General features: G+C 34.4%; 5 protein-coding genes across 5 annotated transcripts; 2 read left to right on the forward strand and 3 right to left on the reverse strand.

Annotated features, from left to right (window-relative positions):
• Positions 1-187: 187 nt before the first annotated feature.
• On the reverse strand, positions 188-1,051 carry CBG24733 (the record flags this gene model as incomplete). Its single annotated transcript, XM_002648411.2, has 4 exons — positions 188-323; positions 386-551; positions 594-687; positions 911-1,051. The coding sequence occupies 4 exons, from the start codon at positions 1,049-1,051 to the stop codon at positions 188-190; spliced, it is 537 nt and encodes a 178-aa protein (XP_002648457.2).
• A 9,446-nt stretch (positions 1,052-10,497) lies between these two features.
• CBG26748 lies at positions 10,498-10,689 on the reverse strand (the record flags this gene model as incomplete). The annotated part of the gene is made up of 1 exon (XM_045244972.1): positions 10,498-10,689. One exon carries the CDS (start codon positions 10,687-10,689, stop codon positions 10,498-10,500), a length of 192 nt encoding a protein of 63 aa, XP_045100744.1.
• An 848-nt stretch (positions 10,690-11,537) lies between these two features.
• CBG24734 lies at positions 11,538-12,190 on the forward strand (the record flags this gene model as incomplete). The annotated part of the gene is made up of 5 exons (XM_002648412.1): positions 11,538-11,612; positions 11,803-11,863; positions 11,907-11,969; positions 12,018-12,078; positions 12,127-12,190. 5 exons carry the CDS (start codon positions 11,538-11,540, stop codon positions 12,188-12,190), a joined length of 324 nt encoding a protein of 107 aa, XP_002648458.1.
• Positions 12,191-18,970: 6,780 nt separating this feature from the next.
• CBG24735 lies at positions 18,971-19,315 on the forward strand (the record flags this gene model as incomplete). The annotated part of the gene is made up of 2 exons (XM_002648413.1): positions 18,971-18,985; positions 19,034-19,315. 2 exons carry the CDS (start codon positions 18,971-18,973, stop codon positions 19,313-19,315), a joined length of 297 nt encoding a protein of 98 aa, XP_002648459.1.
• Positions 19,316-19,627: 312 nt separating this feature from the next.
• Positions 19,628-20,190, reverse strand: Cbr-pes-1 (the record flags this gene model as incomplete). The annotated part of the gene is made up of 2 exons (XM_002648414.2): positions 19,628-19,974; positions 20,019-20,190. The coding sequence occupies 2 exons, from the start codon at positions 20,188-20,190 to the stop codon at positions 19,628-19,630; spliced, it is 519 nt and encodes a 172-aa protein (XP_002648460.2).
• Positions 20,191-20,829: the final 639 nt, after the last annotated feature.

Below are 20,829 nucleotides of genomic sequence, written 5' to 3' on the forward strand. Positions count from 1 at the left end.
ACCTTTAATATTCGTCTTCACAACAGCTTTAAAAGTGCATAACTTCATTCAACGGCGTCCAAAATTAATGAAAACTGTTTAGTTTTAAAGGGAACTTTGATTTTCTTAGCTCCGCCGAATTAGGTATAATTTTTCAGATCTCATCGAGCTCTACATTGCTCTGTTTGGTTTTTGAAATTTCTATAACTCACGACTCAAAAGTGAGATAACATTTCTGCTTATCAAACGGAAATCTCTTCAACTTCATATCACAAGGACCAGTCAGTTTCATTCGATAGTTTGTCCAAAGGGTTCCATTCGAGAATACCATTAGGAAGACGTTTCTGGAAATTTCCTTGTTTTTTTTTGATTTCAAAATCTCTACTCCTTTATGCTAATACCTTACCGAAACGGTGACTCATGAATCGCTGCATTTTTCGAGTTGATAAAACAAGTGTTCGGAATCCAAAGCCTCTGCAAAACCTTATCGTCGAATGAGATATTCCTTTTACACGGATTCATATCCTCGTAGACAAGCGCCGGATCTTCCCAGAATTCGTTGATGTAGAGGTCTGGAAATAACTGTATGAAAAGTAACAAAAGTAATGCATTACCAATTTCAAAATCTTGTGTTAGTTCTGAAACAGATGTCACTTCCTGGACCCACATATCGACGCGGACGTGTGTGGGATGAGATGGGATGTAGTGCTGAAAATCAACTTTTCAACTGTTTTTAAATGGAAAAACTATTTTCCGTTTCAAAAGCTTCAAGAGTTTCCGCCTCTTTCAATATTATTGGCTTTCAGCCGGTTTTTTTTTCAATAAAACAAACTTCGAAACGAAAAAGCTTTGAAAACTCCCTGTTTCAACACCTCTATTTGAATTCCCTCCCACCCAAAAATAATTAATTTTTCACTCATGTTCACCGTACCTTATTATAGCTATCCTTGAGCAATGCATTGATAATTTCGGTGTCATTCGCACAATTATCCAGTGATTGGGCGATTCCTTTGGATGATTGAGATAAAAGTTCGGTGAGGAATGAGACCATCACCCAGCCGGGATGACTCATCTGAAAAATTGATGGTTGGTTAAAGGGACATGATTATCAGGAACTGTTTCAGTTATTCAATATTACAAGAACTTTTTTAGAATTGAATTCTGTAGATTACAAGGATTCGTACAAAATGTAGTAAATAGATTTTGCTTGATTTTTGAGAGCTTCGGCTGAAAATCTATTTGAAACCTGCGCCGAGAGAGAGCAAATTAAGAGACGGGAAGATGCAAACCCGCTCTATTGCTAGAAGTTCTTTCAAAATCGTTGACCTTTCAGCCTCTTCAAAGACAAACTAAACAAATGAAGTGATTTTTGCAAATATCGCCGGATTCTATTATTGAAATTTTTTCTGTGTTTATTATGGAAGAGATTTTAGAAAAGCCGTTCAGAGTCTGATGGTTAACATATTTAGATGTGTTTTAGCAGTCCGAATGTGTGTACAAAAACTGGAAAACCTCACATCTTCTGCTACGCGCTGCAATAGCATTTTTTAGGAAATCCGAAATTTTTGATTTTCAAGTGATGAAAATAGATGACTTTCGAAGTAACAGGATCTGCTAATTTTTGATTATTCAGTTCTTGACCATTATTGGTGAATCAAAAAATGATTAGGTTACAAAATATCTGGAAAGTTTGAAACAACGAAAAATGTTCAAGAAGCAAGATAAATTGGGTTGACGTTAGTGACCTTTCTAGTACAGGTATTACAATATGAATACCAGTTGATTCAATTGTTTTAAAAATTAATCTAGGAAAGCCAAAAAAGGTTAGACCGGAATTATCAAAAATTTATGTTTCACTAAGCACGTTCATAGGAGTCTGAATTTAGTTAAGCCAGTATTGCAACGATATTTTGAAATATATGATCGAGAAGTCGGCTGCTGACTTAGCGGGTACGATTTTGACACCATTAAATCCTATTTTTGGACCTTCAAAGAATGACAACAAATCTCTGTCCACATTCCAAAAAAAGGTGGTTGTTTTTCCCTTACCCATCGTGTCATGATGCGTACACACCTCCTCCTTCTTCTGAGTATCCGTCGTCTGAAGGTTTCAGAATCTGATTCAGACGAACAAGAAAAAAAAAGACGTTGTTCAGAATATAAAAGAAGAACACAGTGTATGGTGAGGAAAATGAAGTAGAAGAAGACGTCGGAGGAGGAGGAGGAAGGTCAGAAGGCAAGAATTGAATTGAGTTACGGACGAGAGAGGGACCGCCCGACTTCATTGACTTCTATTCTTGATTTTGGTGACGAAGAGAGAGGAATTCAGAGAAGACGAAGAGGAGAGGATGTTATAGATTTGACGACGAATATAGAAAGTTTTGAGGTTCTGCACGGAGCTGGTGGGTGCAAAGTGGGGGTGGTGGTATAGAATCGGAATTTTCAAATTTGTAAATAGAGATACGCTGGGAGAAATTCGATTTACCTTGCAGTGACGAGAAAGTTAGTTTGTTATTTCTTATGACCCAGTTAAACAGTAAAATTATGGCAAGCAGGTCATATTGTTAGTGACAGGTGTGACTTTTTTCTAACAGTTTTATTACTGTAGGCTTCGGCCATCAATGCACATGGAAAACGATGGTCCTGTGAAATGTGCAAGTGCGAACTACTGTATTGTTTGAGCCTATTTTGATGATTGTTTGCCTCTACGTCCATTTCGAACACGAGTAATGACCAAATAGTGTCATTAAAAACTACAGTATCTCACAATCAAATGTTATCTTTTTCCGTATAAAATAATGAACTTTGAAGTCCTACAAAAGTACTTAGAAAATTTTCGATTTGTCTGAAAATTTCAGAGTATACTACACAAAATAGAACTTCAATTTTGTAGTTGACAACTTTTTTTGTACAGTTTCATCTAAATGAGATGAAAGGCTTAAAAATTGCGCAACTGGTTAATTGGATCCCTCATATAATGTTCTCGAAATTCCGTTTAAATATGCCCCTGGAGGAGTTGAACTTGTCGAGACAAGTATTGAAGGTGCGGCGCCGCTACCGACTGAGCCACGCGGGCAAAGAGGCAGCCGGCACCAAAATGCATACATAAAGGCGAGGATGACCGCTGTACGCAGAGTGACATTAAGCGTTGTACACCGCCACGGTAAAAGGCATACTCTGGCTACAAAAATCCTACGAAAAATCTCCTGTCCCCCTACCTTTAAAACTTCGCGAAACAGACAAATTTTTGACAAAGGCGAAAAAAGGTTCCAGAATTTGATCATGGCCAATTAAATATAAAATTTCTTAAAATTTATCAAAATGTCAAAAACTTAAAAAAAATGATAACGCGAAATATATAAATTTTGAAAAAATTGTCAGTTTCTGGATTGTAAAACCGCATCGGGAACTATTTTGTGGTCGGAGCTTTGCTGTATGCACATAACAACAGAAGACAGCTTACGATAAAGTTCTCATTCTTAAATTTCAAAACCCTCATAGAATTGGATTTCGGTGAATGGAACAGTTATCTATGAAATCAGTGAAACAGTTTTTTTTCGAATTCTCTCAAAAAAGTTGAAGAAGCTAGCTTTATTTTATTTTTTTTTCGTTTGAAATTTAGTACTGAAAACATTTCTAGACTTTCGATTTTCATGGAGAAAATTTTCCTGCAAGCCAAACAGTAGCTTGGACCACTACTCTTATCAACACTTTGAAACAGTGATAAAAAATAAAACAATGATCTTTTTCAGGAATTTAGAAAATTTTAAAGAGGGGCACAGAAGTTTTCTAAACAGCTTCATGAATAATATTTAACTTTTTTTTTTCGAAAAACACAGAAAAAGAGTGCAGTTTCAAATAACTATTTTATTGCGAGCAAAACTGTTGAAACCGATCAAACTGACGATAAGCTATAAATTCCAGTCGGAATATTATGTTTTTTCAATGTTTTCCTAAATTTATCACTCCTGGAAATCGCCAAGATTTGCAGTTTCTATAGAAAAATGGAGATTCCGAAATTCAGTCAATGTTATTTTTGGGTGGAATTTCAAAAAATAAATCAATTTCAAAAATGAAGAACTTCAAGTTAAAAAATCTGTTTCACACAAGTTTTCTATATTACAAAATTGGAAATTTCATTAATAAAATTCCCTGAAAATTTGTATATTTTTCAGGATATCGTCAAAAACGCCACGTCATCAGTTAACAAAACTGTAATTTCAATTCTGCTACAACTTAAACAGAAAAAAAAAAACATTGGTTTTAATTTCAAAAAGAAAATCATTTCGTATCATAAAGACCAGAGTAATTTATTTCTGGAAGTTCCTAGAACTCTTTTTTATATTTAGTGGTTACTTTGATTGAAATTTTCACAGAATAAAAATTTGAATTTCTAATAGTGATAAACTAAAGAAAAACCTACAAATATCGATAAATCAGTTAAAACGTTCTTCATTCTGCTCCAATTGAAACAGAGAAAAATTTAACGGAAATTCTAAAAACATTCTAAAAATATGTATAAAAATCTGGTTTTTCCGTTGATTTTTGTAACAATATTGCTTTTCTTTTTTCACTGTTTTCTGCTATAACTGAAAGAGAAAAAGTTTATGTTGTAACTTTTTCAACAAAAACTACAGTAATCCAAAAAAAATTCTGTGACGATGTCATCCCATGTGACTTCTTCTTCAAAATGAAATCGAAACAATGTCAACAGAAAAAAGGATCCTACAGGAAATTTCATTTTTCTTGCTCCATTTGTTTCCTGTTACAATATATCTACTCATGACCTCCCTACCCCTAACTCGAAGAAAAAAAGAAAAGATAAAGAAGAAAAAAGGGTCCATAGGGGAAGAAGAAGCTGAAAGTTTCCAGAAACTTCTATATCAAAACTGCCGCTTTTGGTGTAAAAAGGAGGCGCGGCTTTTTTTTCGTTCTCTTTTTTCTTGTTCCAGCCATTTTCATATTTTTCTCACCCGGGGGCATATTATGAGAAGAACAAGAAAGAGAACATGTTGCTTTTGGAAAGAAAAAAAAAACAATAAAAAGGGTTGGGCTGCTTTGTTTTTTTCTAGCCTCCTTTTCTGGTTGGTTAAACTATTAGGTTGGTAAGAAAGTTTCTTCCTTTTTTGGCAAAATTTTTGATCAGATTTTCCTAAAAGCAGAGGGGGCAAGATCAATGAAAGTAACGTCCATGAGCATTGTGAGTTGTCTGGTAACGCTCTGGTAATTTCTTGATGACATCGGACCTGAACGACGAGAGCTGCGATTGAAAATGTGGGTCAACTCCTTTTTTTGTGTCAACTTTTCAATTGAAGTATTTTCTATGAAGATGACGTTCAAGAGCCTTCCTCTAGTCACAGGTGGTCTCGCATTGTCGCGCTGGAAGCGGACTTTCGTTTTTTCCCCTCGTTTTGATTCGGCTGTCAAATTCAACTTCTCCAATTAGAAACTATACAATGCGGCAGTTATAGTGGTACCTTCATCTAAAAGTTCCCAGACTCCATCCCATTGAAAAACCACCAAATACATAGCATCCCCGTTTTCACGTAAAATTTAGGTTTCGAGACGTCCAGAGCTAGCTGTTCTTTGGCAATCAACTGACCTTTCCACACATTAATAGAGTAACTTACCCATTTATCATCTACGGTAATTAGATCCCCCACCTAACTGAACGTGCGAAGGAATGATAGGAGAAACATGCTCATGTCCACTTGGAATATCGTAGTCCTTCAAAGCCATATCGTAGTCCTTCAAAGCATGGGGTAAGAATCGATCCAGTTCTTGAAGTTGCCAAAATACTTCAATCTGTTCACAACACTTAGTTGGCTAACCGACAATGCCTTTGAGATTTTACAAGTTGTTTGAAGTGAATGCGACTTCATGACTTTTAGCAATTGATCGAGATCCAACTCACTGGGCCGTTGGCATCTTTTAACCGGTTCTCCCATATGCGAAATTTTTTGAACCAAAGGCAAACTGTAGGCGATGACCGAACACGTCCCTTATATAACTTCACCAATTGCTTGTGAATAACGGGTTTTTGAAGACCAAATAAAAATAAAAGTATAGGCATGTTGCTTATGTACATTGGGATATGGACCAAAAGAATCGTCATTTCTCCAACACGAAGTGAGATAAAAATTAGAAAATCAAGGATCTAATAGACACTGAACACAGCTCTCCAGCAAAAAAAAATCTGGCCTGGTACGCCACTTTGATAACTAGAAACCGAAGCTCAGAAAGAACCCTCCCAAAAAGGAAGAAACTTTTTTACCAACCTAATATATGGAAATGTGGATAATGTTAAGCTGAGAATTTTAATATTTCAAGTTTGAGTAGTATGGACCTATCGCGGTACCGAGGTGGTTATTTTGGTTTTGAAGAAGTGACAATGTTGATACAGAGAAATATTACCTTTCGAAAAAACTTAAAATTTTCCAGTTTCGCTTACAAGTCGTATTTCGATGAGTATTATTATTTCGATGAGTTCGATGAGTATTATTGAAATTGTTAAATCAAGTATTTCGAAAAGTTAAAACATGTTAATGTATGAATTCAGTTTCTCTGATTATGACCTAGTATTTAAATGTTAATTTGGTTCAAACTTAACATTTAAATACTAGGTCATAATCATAAGCTGCACATTTGAATGAAAAAAAAATGTTGATAGATGTTCTAGGAATTGTGAGAAATACTGAAATTCCGGAAACACTAGTAATTGCACTTTTTAAACTTTAAACACCGTAGAATCTCAGTATGGCTAAACAAAAATGGGATTAACAGAATTATGCAGATCAAAATAAAAAGAAAAGTGTTTGAAAATTGTTCTCAAGAATCAAGAAAAGTAACTGAAACAGAAAAGTATATTTCAAAAAAAGTTATTTGGAGAAAATGGGGACCATTGAAAAAAGTATACGGAACATTATTTCCTGAGCTAGTAGATTCTGATTTCCACAAAAAATTATTTTATGAATAAAACACAATAGTTTATGTAAAAAACTTTTAGGAAAAAAATACCTAGAAAAGTTTTCTTTTACTTTGGCTGGAACGCAAAAAAATTTTAAAAAAACACAGTGTTTCACATTTTCTAGATTTCATTTTAACAATTTTGAAAATCCATTCTGATTATTTTGTGAATACTTCAATTTCCAACATTTTCCTAGAAAAGGTATATAAATTCTGTCATTGTGAATAATTATGAAAACTAACTGAACCAGAGAAGCCTATTTTTAAAAAATAATTTGGAGAAACTAGGACCAGCATATTTTCACAATTTCAATATGACAACAAAGCGAGAATCCAAGAATGTAGATCAATATGATTGCTAATATAACTTCAAAACAATTTTCCCATCTTTTTGATTTACAGCTCGACTTTTTCATTACCATGTGAGTGCTATTCTACTAATTTTTGTATTAAAACAAAGGTTCATTGAAAAAGTCAATACGAACAATTGAAGGAAATTTATTCTAATAGTTTATAGTTTGTGTACTTTTATAAAAAAATTAATAAAACAGACTCACTGAGATAGTCAATCAGTGAAATTTATTCTGGTCACTACTATTTTTTTCTGATTTTAACAAAAAATTATGTTTCAAGCGGAACATTAAGTTTACAATATTTACTCTAGTTTTACATTCAGACTCTAAATAAACTCCATTACACTTTTTTCGAGAAAAAAACAACTGAAAAAAAACTCACCTTGTTCCAGAATCCTCTCCGGATGGCGTCGGTGTGTTTGACCTTTTGAATTCCAAGAAGAAAAATGAAAGAAGAATCACAATTCGGATATCATATTGCCAAAGGTAGAGGGTCCCGTTTCAAACGGATGTGTGGGGGATTGAATACCTGGAATTTTTGAATGGGTTGGGTTTCAAAAAAAAAATTTTCCTGTTTCGCAAAAATTCTGAATTTACATATAAATGGGATCGGGAGTTTTTCGATGGGTAAATTTCGAAAGTCATGGAAATCAGAAGTACCGGACAAAATGAAAAAAAAATTGGACTTTAAAAAAAGTCGCTCAAAATTATGGTAAAGCTTTTCAAAGTTTTAGGAGATTCTGAGAATTTCGACTGATTAAATTCAATATGAATTTGATAACTTTGTAAAACAACGATGAAACGGGAAATTTAGAAAAAAACATCTGTTGTGTACAGATTTGAACAAAACGAAGAGGTTGAAGGAATTTCTTTCTATTTCTCTTCCCCGTCCTTTTCCTTCGTTTTACTCATTTCTTATTCTTAAACGAAATAGTGTTTTGAGTTGCGAACATTTGACAAATTGGACGATGGAAACGAAGAAAAAAGAGGAGGAGACAAAGAAAAAAAAACAGAATCCCAGTGAAAATGATTCGTTTTGTTTTCTAGTGGAATTAAAGAGGAAACAACATTTTTGATAGAATGAATGACAGGTTCGCACAACCAACCTCTAAATTAGTAATAACAAATAGCTTTAAAAATTTTAGGAAAATTGTGAAATGGTAAAAAATTCGTTATACGATCATTTGTCAAACTTCTAAGTATTTCAGAAGGTTTGTGGGTCTGAAAGTTAAATTTTTCCTAGGAAATGTCTAGAATTCTTTTCGGTACTGAGTTTTGACAAGAATATTTATAAAAAAGAGAGAATTGTTGTCATGAATGATTTTATCCAGTCCTATTAATGTTGGAAATAACGCTACAAATATGAGATTTTACATTAAAAAAAAGGGGGAGGGGGCATGAAAAAAAAATGTTCTAGAAATTCCATTAAAATGTGCCCTCGAGGAGTTGAGCTTGTCGAGGGGAGTATTGAAGGTGCGGCACCGCTACCGACTGAACCACAGGGGAAAAGGAGGAGCGGGCGCCTGGTGGTAAACATAAGGGTGAGGACGACAGCTGTACGCAGAGTGTCATTAAGCGTTGTACACCGTTACGGTAGAATGCATACCCTGGCTACAAAAATCCTACTAAAAATCTCCTATCCCCCCAACTTTAAAACATGACCCCTGTTGTTCTGCGCTTTCTTTTTTTTCTAATTTCAAGGACCGTTTCCTGAAGTACCAGAATTTCCTAATTATCAAAAAATAAATTGTAAATTTGAAACTTCCTTATGTTCATTCCTCGTTTCAATTCGAAAATTCAAATATTCTATTTAGTTTACCGAAGTCCTGAAATGTTTAGATGAAAAAATAACAAACCTGAAACACACTTTTTCAAATGTTCACAATTTCGAAAGTTTCCGTTTCACATTCTTGTGAATTTCATGCCAAAATTCCGCAAATTCAATTTCTTAATTATAGTCGCAATTTTCCGTTGCTACTAGAATGACATGATTGGATAAACTTGAAATAATTATGAGAATTGCTGAACTATTTTGAAAATCGACTTTTAACTGAAAATTAAGAAAAAATGGTAACAGTTCGAACTTGAAGCTGAATGGGTAGCAGAAAAAAAAAACTAGAAAAAATCTAAATTTAGTGCTCATTGAGCAAACTTAATGAGAGAAAACCGGAAACGCCCAAAATAAGTCGAAAATGCTAAAAATGGGGTTGAGCCAATTTGGTATTTCCAATGTCTGGGTTGTCTAATATCAGAGACCAATTTGAAAAAAATAGACTGCTGGACCTGAAATTACGGTTTTCAGACGTACACTTTCAGATAAATCGAACGTTCGTAACTACTTTTCTGGGACCCTAAACTTTTTTCTTTGTATTGCTCATATGATTTTTTAATAGGTCATCTAGACGGCTTAGAACAGCAATTATTCTAGGTACGATCTTAAACTAGGATCAATATTTTAAGCTGAAACCTATCGAATTTCAAAATCAAAAAATCAGAAACAAATGAATGAAGAAAAGTCAAAGAATGTCCCACACAATGTCCCTTCGACTCCTTCCTCTCAATTCCCAATGGACCATATTCTCTAGCAGGGGGTTGACCAAGTGTTCTTGCTCATCTTTCACATTTTTATCAGCATGTGAAACATGGAGAATTTGGAGATGGGGACACGAAAAAAGAGTTTTTGGACACATATGGATATGGATGGTAGTAGACACATATTTGTGAACAAAGCACACAAAAAGGAGATGGAAAAGAGCAGCATATGCAAAATTTCGTTTTTTTTCAAGGAGGACGAGAGCCAAGGAATTTTTGGCATTTGACGCGACATTTCTTTTGAAGTGTACTACAACTACACAGAGATATAGATTGAAAGAATTTTTAGGTTGAAGAGGTGGAGAAAGGGAGAGAGAGAGAGAGGGGGAGAAAACTCCCATAATCTTCCACTGGAGGTACTCTACTATCATTTCTCAACGGGTACTCTTTTGTGAGAGAGAAACTGATAAGGCTTACAGTGTAACATCTAGACATTCTGTTACAAAATTCACAAAAATGTGAAACAGAAATTTTTTAACTGAATTTAAAAAAAGTGTGTGTTTCGGATTTTCTATATTCCCATCTAACAGTCTTAGAACTTCAGCGATTTCTTGGAAATGTGTGAAAACAAGTTTGGAATTAAAACGAAGAATGAGCATTAAATTTTTCAATTGTGGGTTTTCCTTATGTACCATAAAATCTTAATTTCAAAATTTTTTGGATATTTTGAAACAAAATTTTTCCATGTCGCATTTTCTGTATTTTTCCCGATTTTCTTTGATATTTCATTATTTCCTTCAAGGTTTTTGTTTTCAAATTTCAATGCATTTCTGCTATTTTTCAAATGTCGAAATATCATTTTTCGGAACTTTTGCTTATCTAACAAAATACTGTTTCTAATTTATGATATTTTATTAGCTACTAAATTGAATTATTGCAGACCAATCTTCAAAAAAAAGGACTTTCCCCGACCTCAATTCCAAAATTGTCCAAAATAATCCAAAGTTTCTTAATTTCAAAGGAATTTTTAACGAATAACCCGTAACTTTCTGGAAGGTTCCAGTCTTTGCGACTATCATACTGTGACATTGTTATATCAATCGTGCTATTGGTTTTCGTAAGTTACATTTGGTTTGATCAGCCTACAAACCTTTTAAAAAAGATTTGGATATTTTGAAACACAGTTTTTTCCGTTTCATATTTTCAATAATTTCTGCATAGATCGAATCAGATTGATTTGACATAATCAATCAGAAAAATCTGAAGCGGAAAATCTTGTACCTTTAAATTGAAAAAAAACTGCGTTTCATGTTTTCTACATAACCATCCAAAAATTTTGAAGCTTCAATGAAATTTTTTTCTTTAAAGGTGGGGGGACAGGAGATTTTACGAGGGATTTTTGGGGCCAGAGTAGCGGCGCCGCAACCGACTGAGCTACACGGGCAAAGAGAAAGCGGCCGCCCGATTGCATACATAAAGGCGAGGACGACAGCTGTACGCAGAGTGACATTAAGTTTTGTACACCGTGACGGTAGAATGCATACTCTAGCTACAAAAAAACTACGAAAAATCTCCTGTCCCCCCACCTTTAAAGTGTAAAATCTAAATTTGAAATGAACAAAAGCAAAAAGTTGAGAGACAAACATATTAACATTTCCAGTCACATCTTTCCAGAAATTGTTTTAAAAATCGGATATTTTCAAAACGATGTTTTTACTACTCGGCTGTCGGCTTGCAACTTCTGGCCGGAAGTTGAGGGGTTCGGCTTTTGGACGGGTCTTGGTAAGCTTTTGGTCAGAAGCTGCCCACCGCAGCAATGATCGGATTTTGGCCGGAATTTGAAGGCGCTGCGTCTTATGCGGCGCGTGCTTCACTCATTTTGAATTTGTTTTCTAAACTATTTTTCCTGCCGTTTCCCTAAAAACTTTGTTTTAAAGTTGCATCCTTTCAATTTTTGGAGCATTTTTTTCAGACAAGTACTTCGGAGACAATAACAGACGATGTTCTCGAAAAAAGAGTACGAAACTTATCAAGTAATTTATTCTTTGAATTCTTGTCATAATTCAAATTTTTCAGATAAAATAAAATTTAAGTCAACATTTTTAATGTCAAGTGCTTGGGAGATATCGCAACTAGAAAGTAATTTTTTTTTGAAAAAAACTGTATTTTTGGAAGTTTTGTTTCCAGAAATCAAAAAAAAAACAACTGGATGCCAGAAAATTCGAAGAAAGACAAGAAAGTTAATCAGGTAAATTCCTATTTTCTGAATTAATATCTAATTTTATTCACATTTCAGGCAGCGCCTCTTCTCTCATATTCGTCACGATTCACAGCGACATCTTCAAAATTTAAAAATCTAAATCATGGTTTTCTTATTTTTCTGTATTTTTCCCTAATTTTGTTCATTTTCATGTATAATTCTTTTTTCTAATAAATAAAGTTGAACATAATGCGCTGTTTCTCTATAAAAACATCAATAAATGCGAACCGAATCGGCCCCTGCTGTTAGGAGGTCGGAAGTTGGCCGGTAGTTTGTCGGATCTTGGTCGGCTTCCCTCAATGTCTTTGCCGGAATCTGACCAAGTTCCGTCCTGAAGCCGACCAGCCTCCGGCCAGAAGTTGCCGGCGACGCCCGAGTAAATTGAAATTTGAAAATTTCAAAAATCGCTTATTGAACAATTACAATTCAATTGTGGACAGTTTTTTTCCGTTTCGTAGTTCCTGTATTTTTTCAAAAATCGGTTCTGATTGCTTTGCAAATGCTCATTTCTTCACATTAAGCAATCGTTTTTTTAAATTCTGGAATTTTAGAAACGCTGAAATTCGAATTCGCGTATAAATTGAAACTTTGGAGACTTCAATCCAAACAATTTTCCTAGTTTTGACCTAGATAATTCAGCTTTGGCGGGAATTCAAAGAATCAATTTCAACAAATATTTTATCAATCAACAAATTTTGTTCCGAAATTCACAAAAATCAGAAACGGGAATTTTCGAAACTTTGGATCACTCAAAACAATTTGTTCAAAAAATTATTTTTTTTTTGAAATATCTCTTGTTGAAGACAAATAAACCAATCATTCAATCATTAAAAACCCCGGAAAAAAAGAAAAAACAAGTCAAGAAGCTTCACTAATTGAAAAAAACCCATTGGGTATTAGTGCTCCACACTTGGAATTGTCTATTTTTTCTATTAATAATGTATCAAGCTCTGGTGAAACCAGCTTGCTCGATAAATTCCCGAAATTTGGCACAACTTTGAATCATAAATTTATGAGAACATCTTCTATTTTTTTTCAGAAAATAATGTTTCACGTTTATTGGAAACTAATAATTTTTTGAGTTGAAAGTGGTGACTCATCGTTTTTCGCAGCCTAAATTTTTAAAAACTTTTCAAAACACTGAAAAAATATACAAAACTTGGTGAGCGCGTTGTTATATGATATTCAGGGAAGAAAATCATGACAATGTCAGTAGAAGCAGCATAATTTGATGAGAAGGAGGAGGAGGCAGAGGACGCCGTAATCAGAAGAAGGGGTGACGAAGAAGAAGACGAGCAAAATGCTCTCTCCCGGGGAGAAAGAGCACAAATTGAATTATTATTAGTAGTATGTTTTGGGGAAGGCACAGATTGCGTATGGACTCTCAGAAATATATAGTTAGATGTGTGAATCAGAGGGAAGAAAAAATTGTGAGGGTCAGAGTATGCATTTCTGCTAGGCGGTTTGTGGCCACTGTAACATTTCAACTGAATTTCAACTGAATTTCGCCAATTTCTGATGCATGTGAAACATAACTTTTTTTTCATCACATTTTTAAATGTTTCACAACTTTTGAATAATTGATAAGGGTTGTTTGGCAATTGTCGTCTACGATACCATGTCAGTGCTTCCAGACTTGCTTTTTTTCCAATTTTTTTTCAGCGATTGGAAAATAGGGAAAAATGAAGTTCAATAACCAAAAAAAGACCCGCCCCCCTCCATTTACTGGTATTTTCGCTTTCGTTAAAAACTTGTCAGTTTTTCCAGATAATTTTCAACTTTGAATTATATATATATATATTCGTTTATTCGAAGATTTGAAGATAAATAAAGAGTGATGGGAACCGGGAAAAGAAAATGATCAAACGGGGTTTGAAAGAGTACGATATGAAAGACTTTTGGGACCAAGAGCGAATCCCAAATGAGAATGAGCAATATTTTTATATTCATTTTTCAATTTTTTGACTTTTGCGGTTCCACATAAAGATACGTTCACCCCCATTTTTTCCCATGTTTCAGCACCATACTCTTAAATTTTAAACTTTTCGGTTTCCCTTCGACTGTTCAAACGATGTGACGTAAAAAACCACTAACTGGTTTCAAAAAAGGTCAAATTACAGCCAAAAATGCCCAAAACTTTTCAAACTGTCAGATTGCTCAGAATAAAGGGAGATCCTCAGACGTGGTCAATCGATTTGTCAAGAATTCGTTAAGTTACGGTACAAAGAACTTTTCCGGAAGTCATTCTCTCCTTACAGTCCGAGAGAAAAGTCAAATCCTATGAAAAGCGCTCAATGTTGTGACCAGTTGTTCCGAAATCAAGAGTCGTTTGAAGCTTACTGTATCGAATGAGACAGTTTGACGTGTCATCCGGAAAAGCAAGTTCATCCATTATCAAAAGATGAAAGAAGCACTTATGCTGACATCAATCCATCCCCAAAAACGTCTGGAGTTGGCTCGCATTTACCTCCTCTGACATTGCGTCTCGAAAATCAAAGTTTATCTTTTCTCAAATCATGTCAATAAGAGTTGTAGCCGTTCGGACCATCACAGTTGATATTTTTCTTGTCACAAAAGATAATCTGAAACTGTGCTGAACATTTAGGAAAGTTGTCGTAATCCGAATAAAAAAAAAACTTCAATTTTAGGTCGATATTTTTTGGAAATTGCAAATTTGAGATTTTCGCCATTTTTCATGAGTGAACGTATATTTATGTGGAGCAGTATAGTGTCAAGATCACAGGGATGAAGGCAAGTGAATTTCAGATTAAAAAAGCGAAAACTCAAAATCTTCAAGGAAGAATTTTTTGGGAATCATAAAAATCGAAAGTTACGATTTTTCTGAATTTCTGGAGACCCATAATTTCTCCTAAACTGTCAGCTTTGACCCAACATATCACGGTTCTTGTAAATATTATCAGAAAATTATAAAAAGCAAGACTGTTTTTCTTGATATTAGAAACATTTCATATGTTAAGACACAATCTCTGAGAAACTCGAAAACACCGTGGCAATGGAAAAAATCAAAATGGTCCTAGGAGTCTGATGTTTTATTTGATGGGTATAGGGGCTACTTTAAGACTTTTCACCATGGTACCCATAGGCCACGCCCCCTTCTCGGCGCGATGGCATACCGTAACCCTGAAAAATTATTTTTGTTCAAAATATTGATATCAACTTACGAAACTGTTTTAAACAGTTTGCGTAGGTTATGTGAAACATTGGAATTCCCAAAAATACTCCATGTGTGGATACACGTTTTGAGAATCATGAAGCACAAATTATAAATTGGGTTCCAATTTTTTGTACATTTGAGAAAGCATCATTAAGATATGGAGGGAAAATAGTAGAATTGTTCAATACTTTGTGTTTCTCAGTTTCTGTGTTATTAGTTTGACACTTTTGGTTGAATTTCAATGCGTTTAATTGCATATTTCAAAATGTGTTCATATTGAACTTGAATTTTTAAAAATTTTGGGTCACACTATTTGTCAGTAATCCAATCAGAAAAGTTTTTCACATAAAGTGAGAATCAAAAAACTGTAAAAAATATAGCGATTTTTCTCAATTGCTCATATATTTTTGTTAGAAAACGATACTATTTCAATTTAGGTATTAAAACGTTTTAATCTGAATGTTTGGAATTCTTTAAATTAAATTTTTTGGTCGAAATAGTTTGGCATTGAAATTTCAAAGATTTTGTTTCATTGTTATCCGAATTTTTCCAATTCACGCTCTCCCACAGAACATTTCCGAACTGCAAATTAATTTTTGATCTACAGAATAAAAGTTTGGCGCGATCACAATTGCAGGTGTAAAAACATAGTTTCAGATTTTTTTATCTGATTTTTGTGGAGTTCCAAGATAGATTCATGTATGGTCCTTTTCCGGTAGAAAAAATGACAAAAATTGTCATTTTTGAAAGTTTTTTACAGAAAAATCTATCTCCTCTTTCAGTTTTTGACATTTCTAGGAGTTATATAGCTCAAAAAAACCGCAATTATTTTCTCTACATTTTCTATGGACGAATTTTTAATACGTCTGATAAAACTTTTTTTATAATCAAAAAACAACGCAGACATGCGATTTTGTGCAATTTTTTGATTATAAAAAAGTTTTATCAGACAAATTTAAAAATTCATTTATAGAAAATGTAGAGANAATATTGGGGTTTTTTTGAGCTATAGACTCTTTGAAAATGTCAAAAACTGAAAGAGGAGATAGATTTTTTCTGTAAAAAACTTTCAAAAAATGACCATTTTTGACATTTTTTCTTCCGGAAAACGACCATACATGAATCTATAACCAATAATTAATTTTTTAAAAATCATTTGAATCATCTTGGAACTCCACAAAATCAGATAAAAAATTCTGAAATTATGTTTTTAGACCTGCAATTGTGATCGCGCCAAACTTTTTTTCTGTAGATCAAAAATTAATTTGCAGTTCGGAAATGTTTTGTGGGAGAGCGTGCAGTTTTAGAAACAGAATGCTATGTAATAATCCATTTTGAAGACTATCTATAAACAATTTTTGGTTTTCTGAAACTGTAATTTTTCATCGACTTTTAAAAGATCCGACGAAAAGTGGTGCTTGAACTCTCTGTGTTTGAACTTTCGACGTCCAGATGTCTGTTCTAAGGAGTTAAATTTGTCACGGTTTTCGCCGACAATTGGGCAGAAATAAAACATTCATTAACAAAAACCAACTAGCCAAAACAGTAAAAACGATAATTTTCAACAACGGGAAATTTTCAATTTTTGGAATTCTGATTTCCGTTCAAACTCGAGGCAATATTCAATGGGAATGGAAATAGAAGAGCATCATTGAAATGAGAATACGATTCTGAGCATAAGCTTGGGATAGGCATGGGAAGAGAGTGGGCAAAAGGGGAGAAGGGGTGAAATTTGGAATCTGGGGAAGTGGATTCGGATTCGTCATTGTATTGGAACGCTTGGAATACATTCGTTTCTCATTTTTCTTTTGACGGAAACTTCCGCACTCTTTCCCAATGTACACTTCGGATCCTAATTGATAGACAAAAACTTCACAAAATTCTGAAACGGGAATCCCCTTTTTTGGGATTCCAAAAAAAGTGTGTTTCATATTTTCTTCATTTCCTTCTAGCAGGTTTCGAGTTTTACTATTAGTAAATTTGTCTATTCGCAAATCTTTTTTTTAAATCTTTTTTTTCGCAAATCCCAGCGGGCCTGTTTTTTTCAAATTTGAAAAAAATTGAAATTTCAGAAATTTTTTCAATTTTTTTGTGAAAATAGTTATTTTTTATAGACACTTTTATCTTGAAAATTGTTTTACCTGACAGAAAATTTATATTCTGTTGAGCCCGAAAAAATTTTTGAAAAGACAGGAAAATATTTTTTTCCGAAAACCCGGGCCGAGACGGGCCGGGCCGGGCCGTTGCAAGTATGGTACTAAAGTATTTGAAAATTGCTCTCAAGAATTATGAAAACTAATTGAATCAGCAAAGTTTATCAAAATAGATTTTGGAGGAAATGGGAAAATCCTTTTTTACAGTTTCAACATGAAAAGATAGCGCAGATTCAAAATTTGGGATCAATTTGAAAACGGAACACTGATTTCTGAATTTTATTTTCAGTCTAATCATACTTTTTTTCGATGTCAATTTATTGAAATTCATGATAATAAGTATTTTTTTTACGAATTTTCGATATAAATTTCCTATTACAAGCAGAACATTAGATATTTAAATTTTATTTTAGTTTGATAAACAGCCTCCGAATACTCCACAAAAAAAAGAAAAAAACTCACCTTGCTCTGGATGGCTTTGGTTTGTTTGGCCTATTTGTTATGGTGAATTCTGAGGAAAAAATAATTATCACAATTTGATTATCATAATGCTAAATGTGAGTGGTCCCGTTTCAAACGGATGTGGGGGATTGAACACCTGGAATTTTTGAATGGGTTGGGTTTCAAAAAATTAGTTTTTCATGTTTCGCAAAAAAAAGTGAATTTAGGGGAAATGGGTTTCGGGAATCAATCTAAAGGTTGAATGAAAAAAAATCTGAAGAATCAGGAGTACCCTAATAATGTGAGTTTTTAAAAATTTTATAAATGTATTTTGTCGTCTGTTGTTTCATACTTGTTCTAACGCCAATACACCGTTTTCTGAAGCTCCAGAATTTCAAAATTACAACAAAATTATGATTTGGAGATTTCAAGGGAGATTTTGGAGATTTGGAGATTTTTGGAGATTTCTTTGGAGATTTTCTTTGGAGATATTTGGAGATTTCAAGGGATTTCAAGATTTTTCCACTGTCTCTATTTTCCCTCAACCTCTCCGTTGAGGGCAATTTGAGGTCGTTGCCATTGCCTGCTCGTATATAACCAACTTAGTCTTTCCGTGTGTGTGTGTGTGTGTGTGTGTATGTGTGTGCGTATATATTAAGGGATGACGGTGGTGGACACAGAGGACGGACACAGAGGACAGCGGAGAGAGCACAAGAACGTGAGAGACGCAGCTGCAAAAATCGATTCGTCCCCTAGTAGCTCATTAGTACACACACCTAGCTCAGTTTTCTCCACGACGACCTAAATGAATGGACGTCTAAGTGTTCTCGGGAACTTTCCAGAAAATCCTATCAATGAATGGATTCTGGAAAGTTCCCTTATTTTTCTGAAATTATTTTGATACCTATTTACTCTCAATATTTTTATACTTTTGTAAAAGTTCGAATTTTAAAGGCGAGTTCTTTTTTTTCCTATTTTCAAGTGCCGAAGTTCATAGAGTTGAGATTTTAGAATGTACGAATTTGTAAATTCTTTTCATAATTGTTCAAAAATTGCAGAAAATTTGCTCGAGGTTTTGAGTTTGTGAAACCGGGTATGGTCATCAAGGGATATGGTCATGAAGCGGGTAAGCTTTTTCTTAAATTGCGCTCCCATTTCATGTTCATCATTTCAGTGCTGCGTAGAATCCCTCGAATTTCAAAACCGATATTTCGATTACTGGGAAGATCGGCTGTGCGCCAAGAAAGAAAGTCGTGAAACAAAGGATTTCGACATAGATCCGCGTCTGATGATTATGCTACGGGAAAGCAGGGAACGAGTTGGCTCACCATGTTCAAACGGATTTCTACAAAGGCTGTGGACAGAGTTTCCACAATATGACAGAAGTTCAGAGACATTTCAAAGTTCGGCACATTGCATTTTCGTTTTCGTTAAAAACTTGTCACTTTTTAGATAAAAATGAAGTTTAAATTACTGAATCTGGGTTATAATAAATCATAAAAATGATTAAAAACTGAAAACCCAAGGACATTAATAAAGAAATTTTTGGGTATGATAAAAATCGAAAATCAGTATTTTCTTGAATTTCTGAATACCCATCACAATGTCTCCGCCTGTTAGTTGGACGGTACGTCCAGATATCTGTCCCATGGAGTTAAATACTTTTTTACTGTTCCATCAAACGTATATGTAGCAAAAACAAAAAATTATTAACAGAAATCAACTAGCCAAAACAGTAAAAACGATGATTTTCAATAACGGAAGAAGTTCAATTTCTGGAATTCGGATTTCCGTTCGAATTCGAAAATGGGAATGGAAATGAAAGAGCTGGGATGTTCTGGAAGTTAAAGTGTTGGAAATTTTGGAGCATCATTGGAAGAAGATTCGGATTTTGAGCATAAGCTTGGGATATGTAGAGGAACAATGGGAAGGGAGTGGCCAAAAGAGGAGAGGGAGTGAAACTTGGAATTTGGGGAATAGGATTCGGATTGCTAACTGTATTGGACCGCTTCGAATATTTTCGAGGTTTTCCATTTTTCTTTCGACGGAGACTTCCACAATCTTTTCCAATGTACACGTCGGATCCTAACTGAGTGTTCATTGCCCAGAAACTTCCTGAAAACACGTGCATTTGAAAAAAATTGGACTCCATTGCTCACCTTTTCCATCCGTCGTCTGAACCTTGTAGAACTCCTCTCGAAGCGACAAATTATGACGAATAGAGTTCTGCCATCCACCATTTTCCATTTTATAATATGGGAAATTGTTGGAGATATAGGCGTAAATTTCAGACAATCTGAGTGCTTTAAATGGACTATTCTGGATGGCCATTGCAATGAGAGCATTGTAAGAGTAGGCTGGACGTTTGTTGGGATTTGAGGCTTCTGGAGAGCTAGGCGCTGAAAATTTTCATTAAAAATGTTTTTTGAATCGCGAGGGGTCCTGGATCAATTAGATTGGTTTTTTTTTTGTTTGGTAATAAGCAAAACAAAAATTATCTTTTAAAAAAAGTATCGTTTTTTGACATTCTTAGTGAAAATAGCAAACTTTAAATTCGTACAAAACAGGCTTGGTCGGAATCGGAAAATCGAGTTCTCGATTTTTCCGATTTTCCGAATTTTTTTTCGGAAATTTTTTTCCGTCGGAAAATTTTCCGAAAAATATTCGGAAAATTTTTTATCGAAATAATCATGCTGCGTTCAAAGTGAAGAGGAAATCTCTACTTTGTATAGTTGAAACGGGTGCAACAGTACCCCAAGCGCGGCGAGACCCGCAATCGGTGTCGATTTACGGGGTCGATTTAAGGTGAATTTTTTAAAGGGGGACTCCGGTCAATTTTTTTATTGCATCAAAATGTGTTAAAATTTATCTATTTTCAGAATATTATTGCGAAAAAATTCGAAAAAAATCCGAAATTCCCAAAAAACGCCGTTGAAAAGGAAAAAAATTCAAAAAAATGTGCCGCCGAAG

This window comes from Caenorhabditis briggsae, assembly GCF_000004555.2.
Source record: "Caenorhabditis briggsae complete genome, chrIV, whole genome shotgun sequence".
NCBI classification, from domain to species: domain Eukaryota; kingdom Metazoa; phylum Nematoda; class Chromadorea; order Rhabditida; family Rhabditidae; genus Caenorhabditis; species Caenorhabditis briggsae.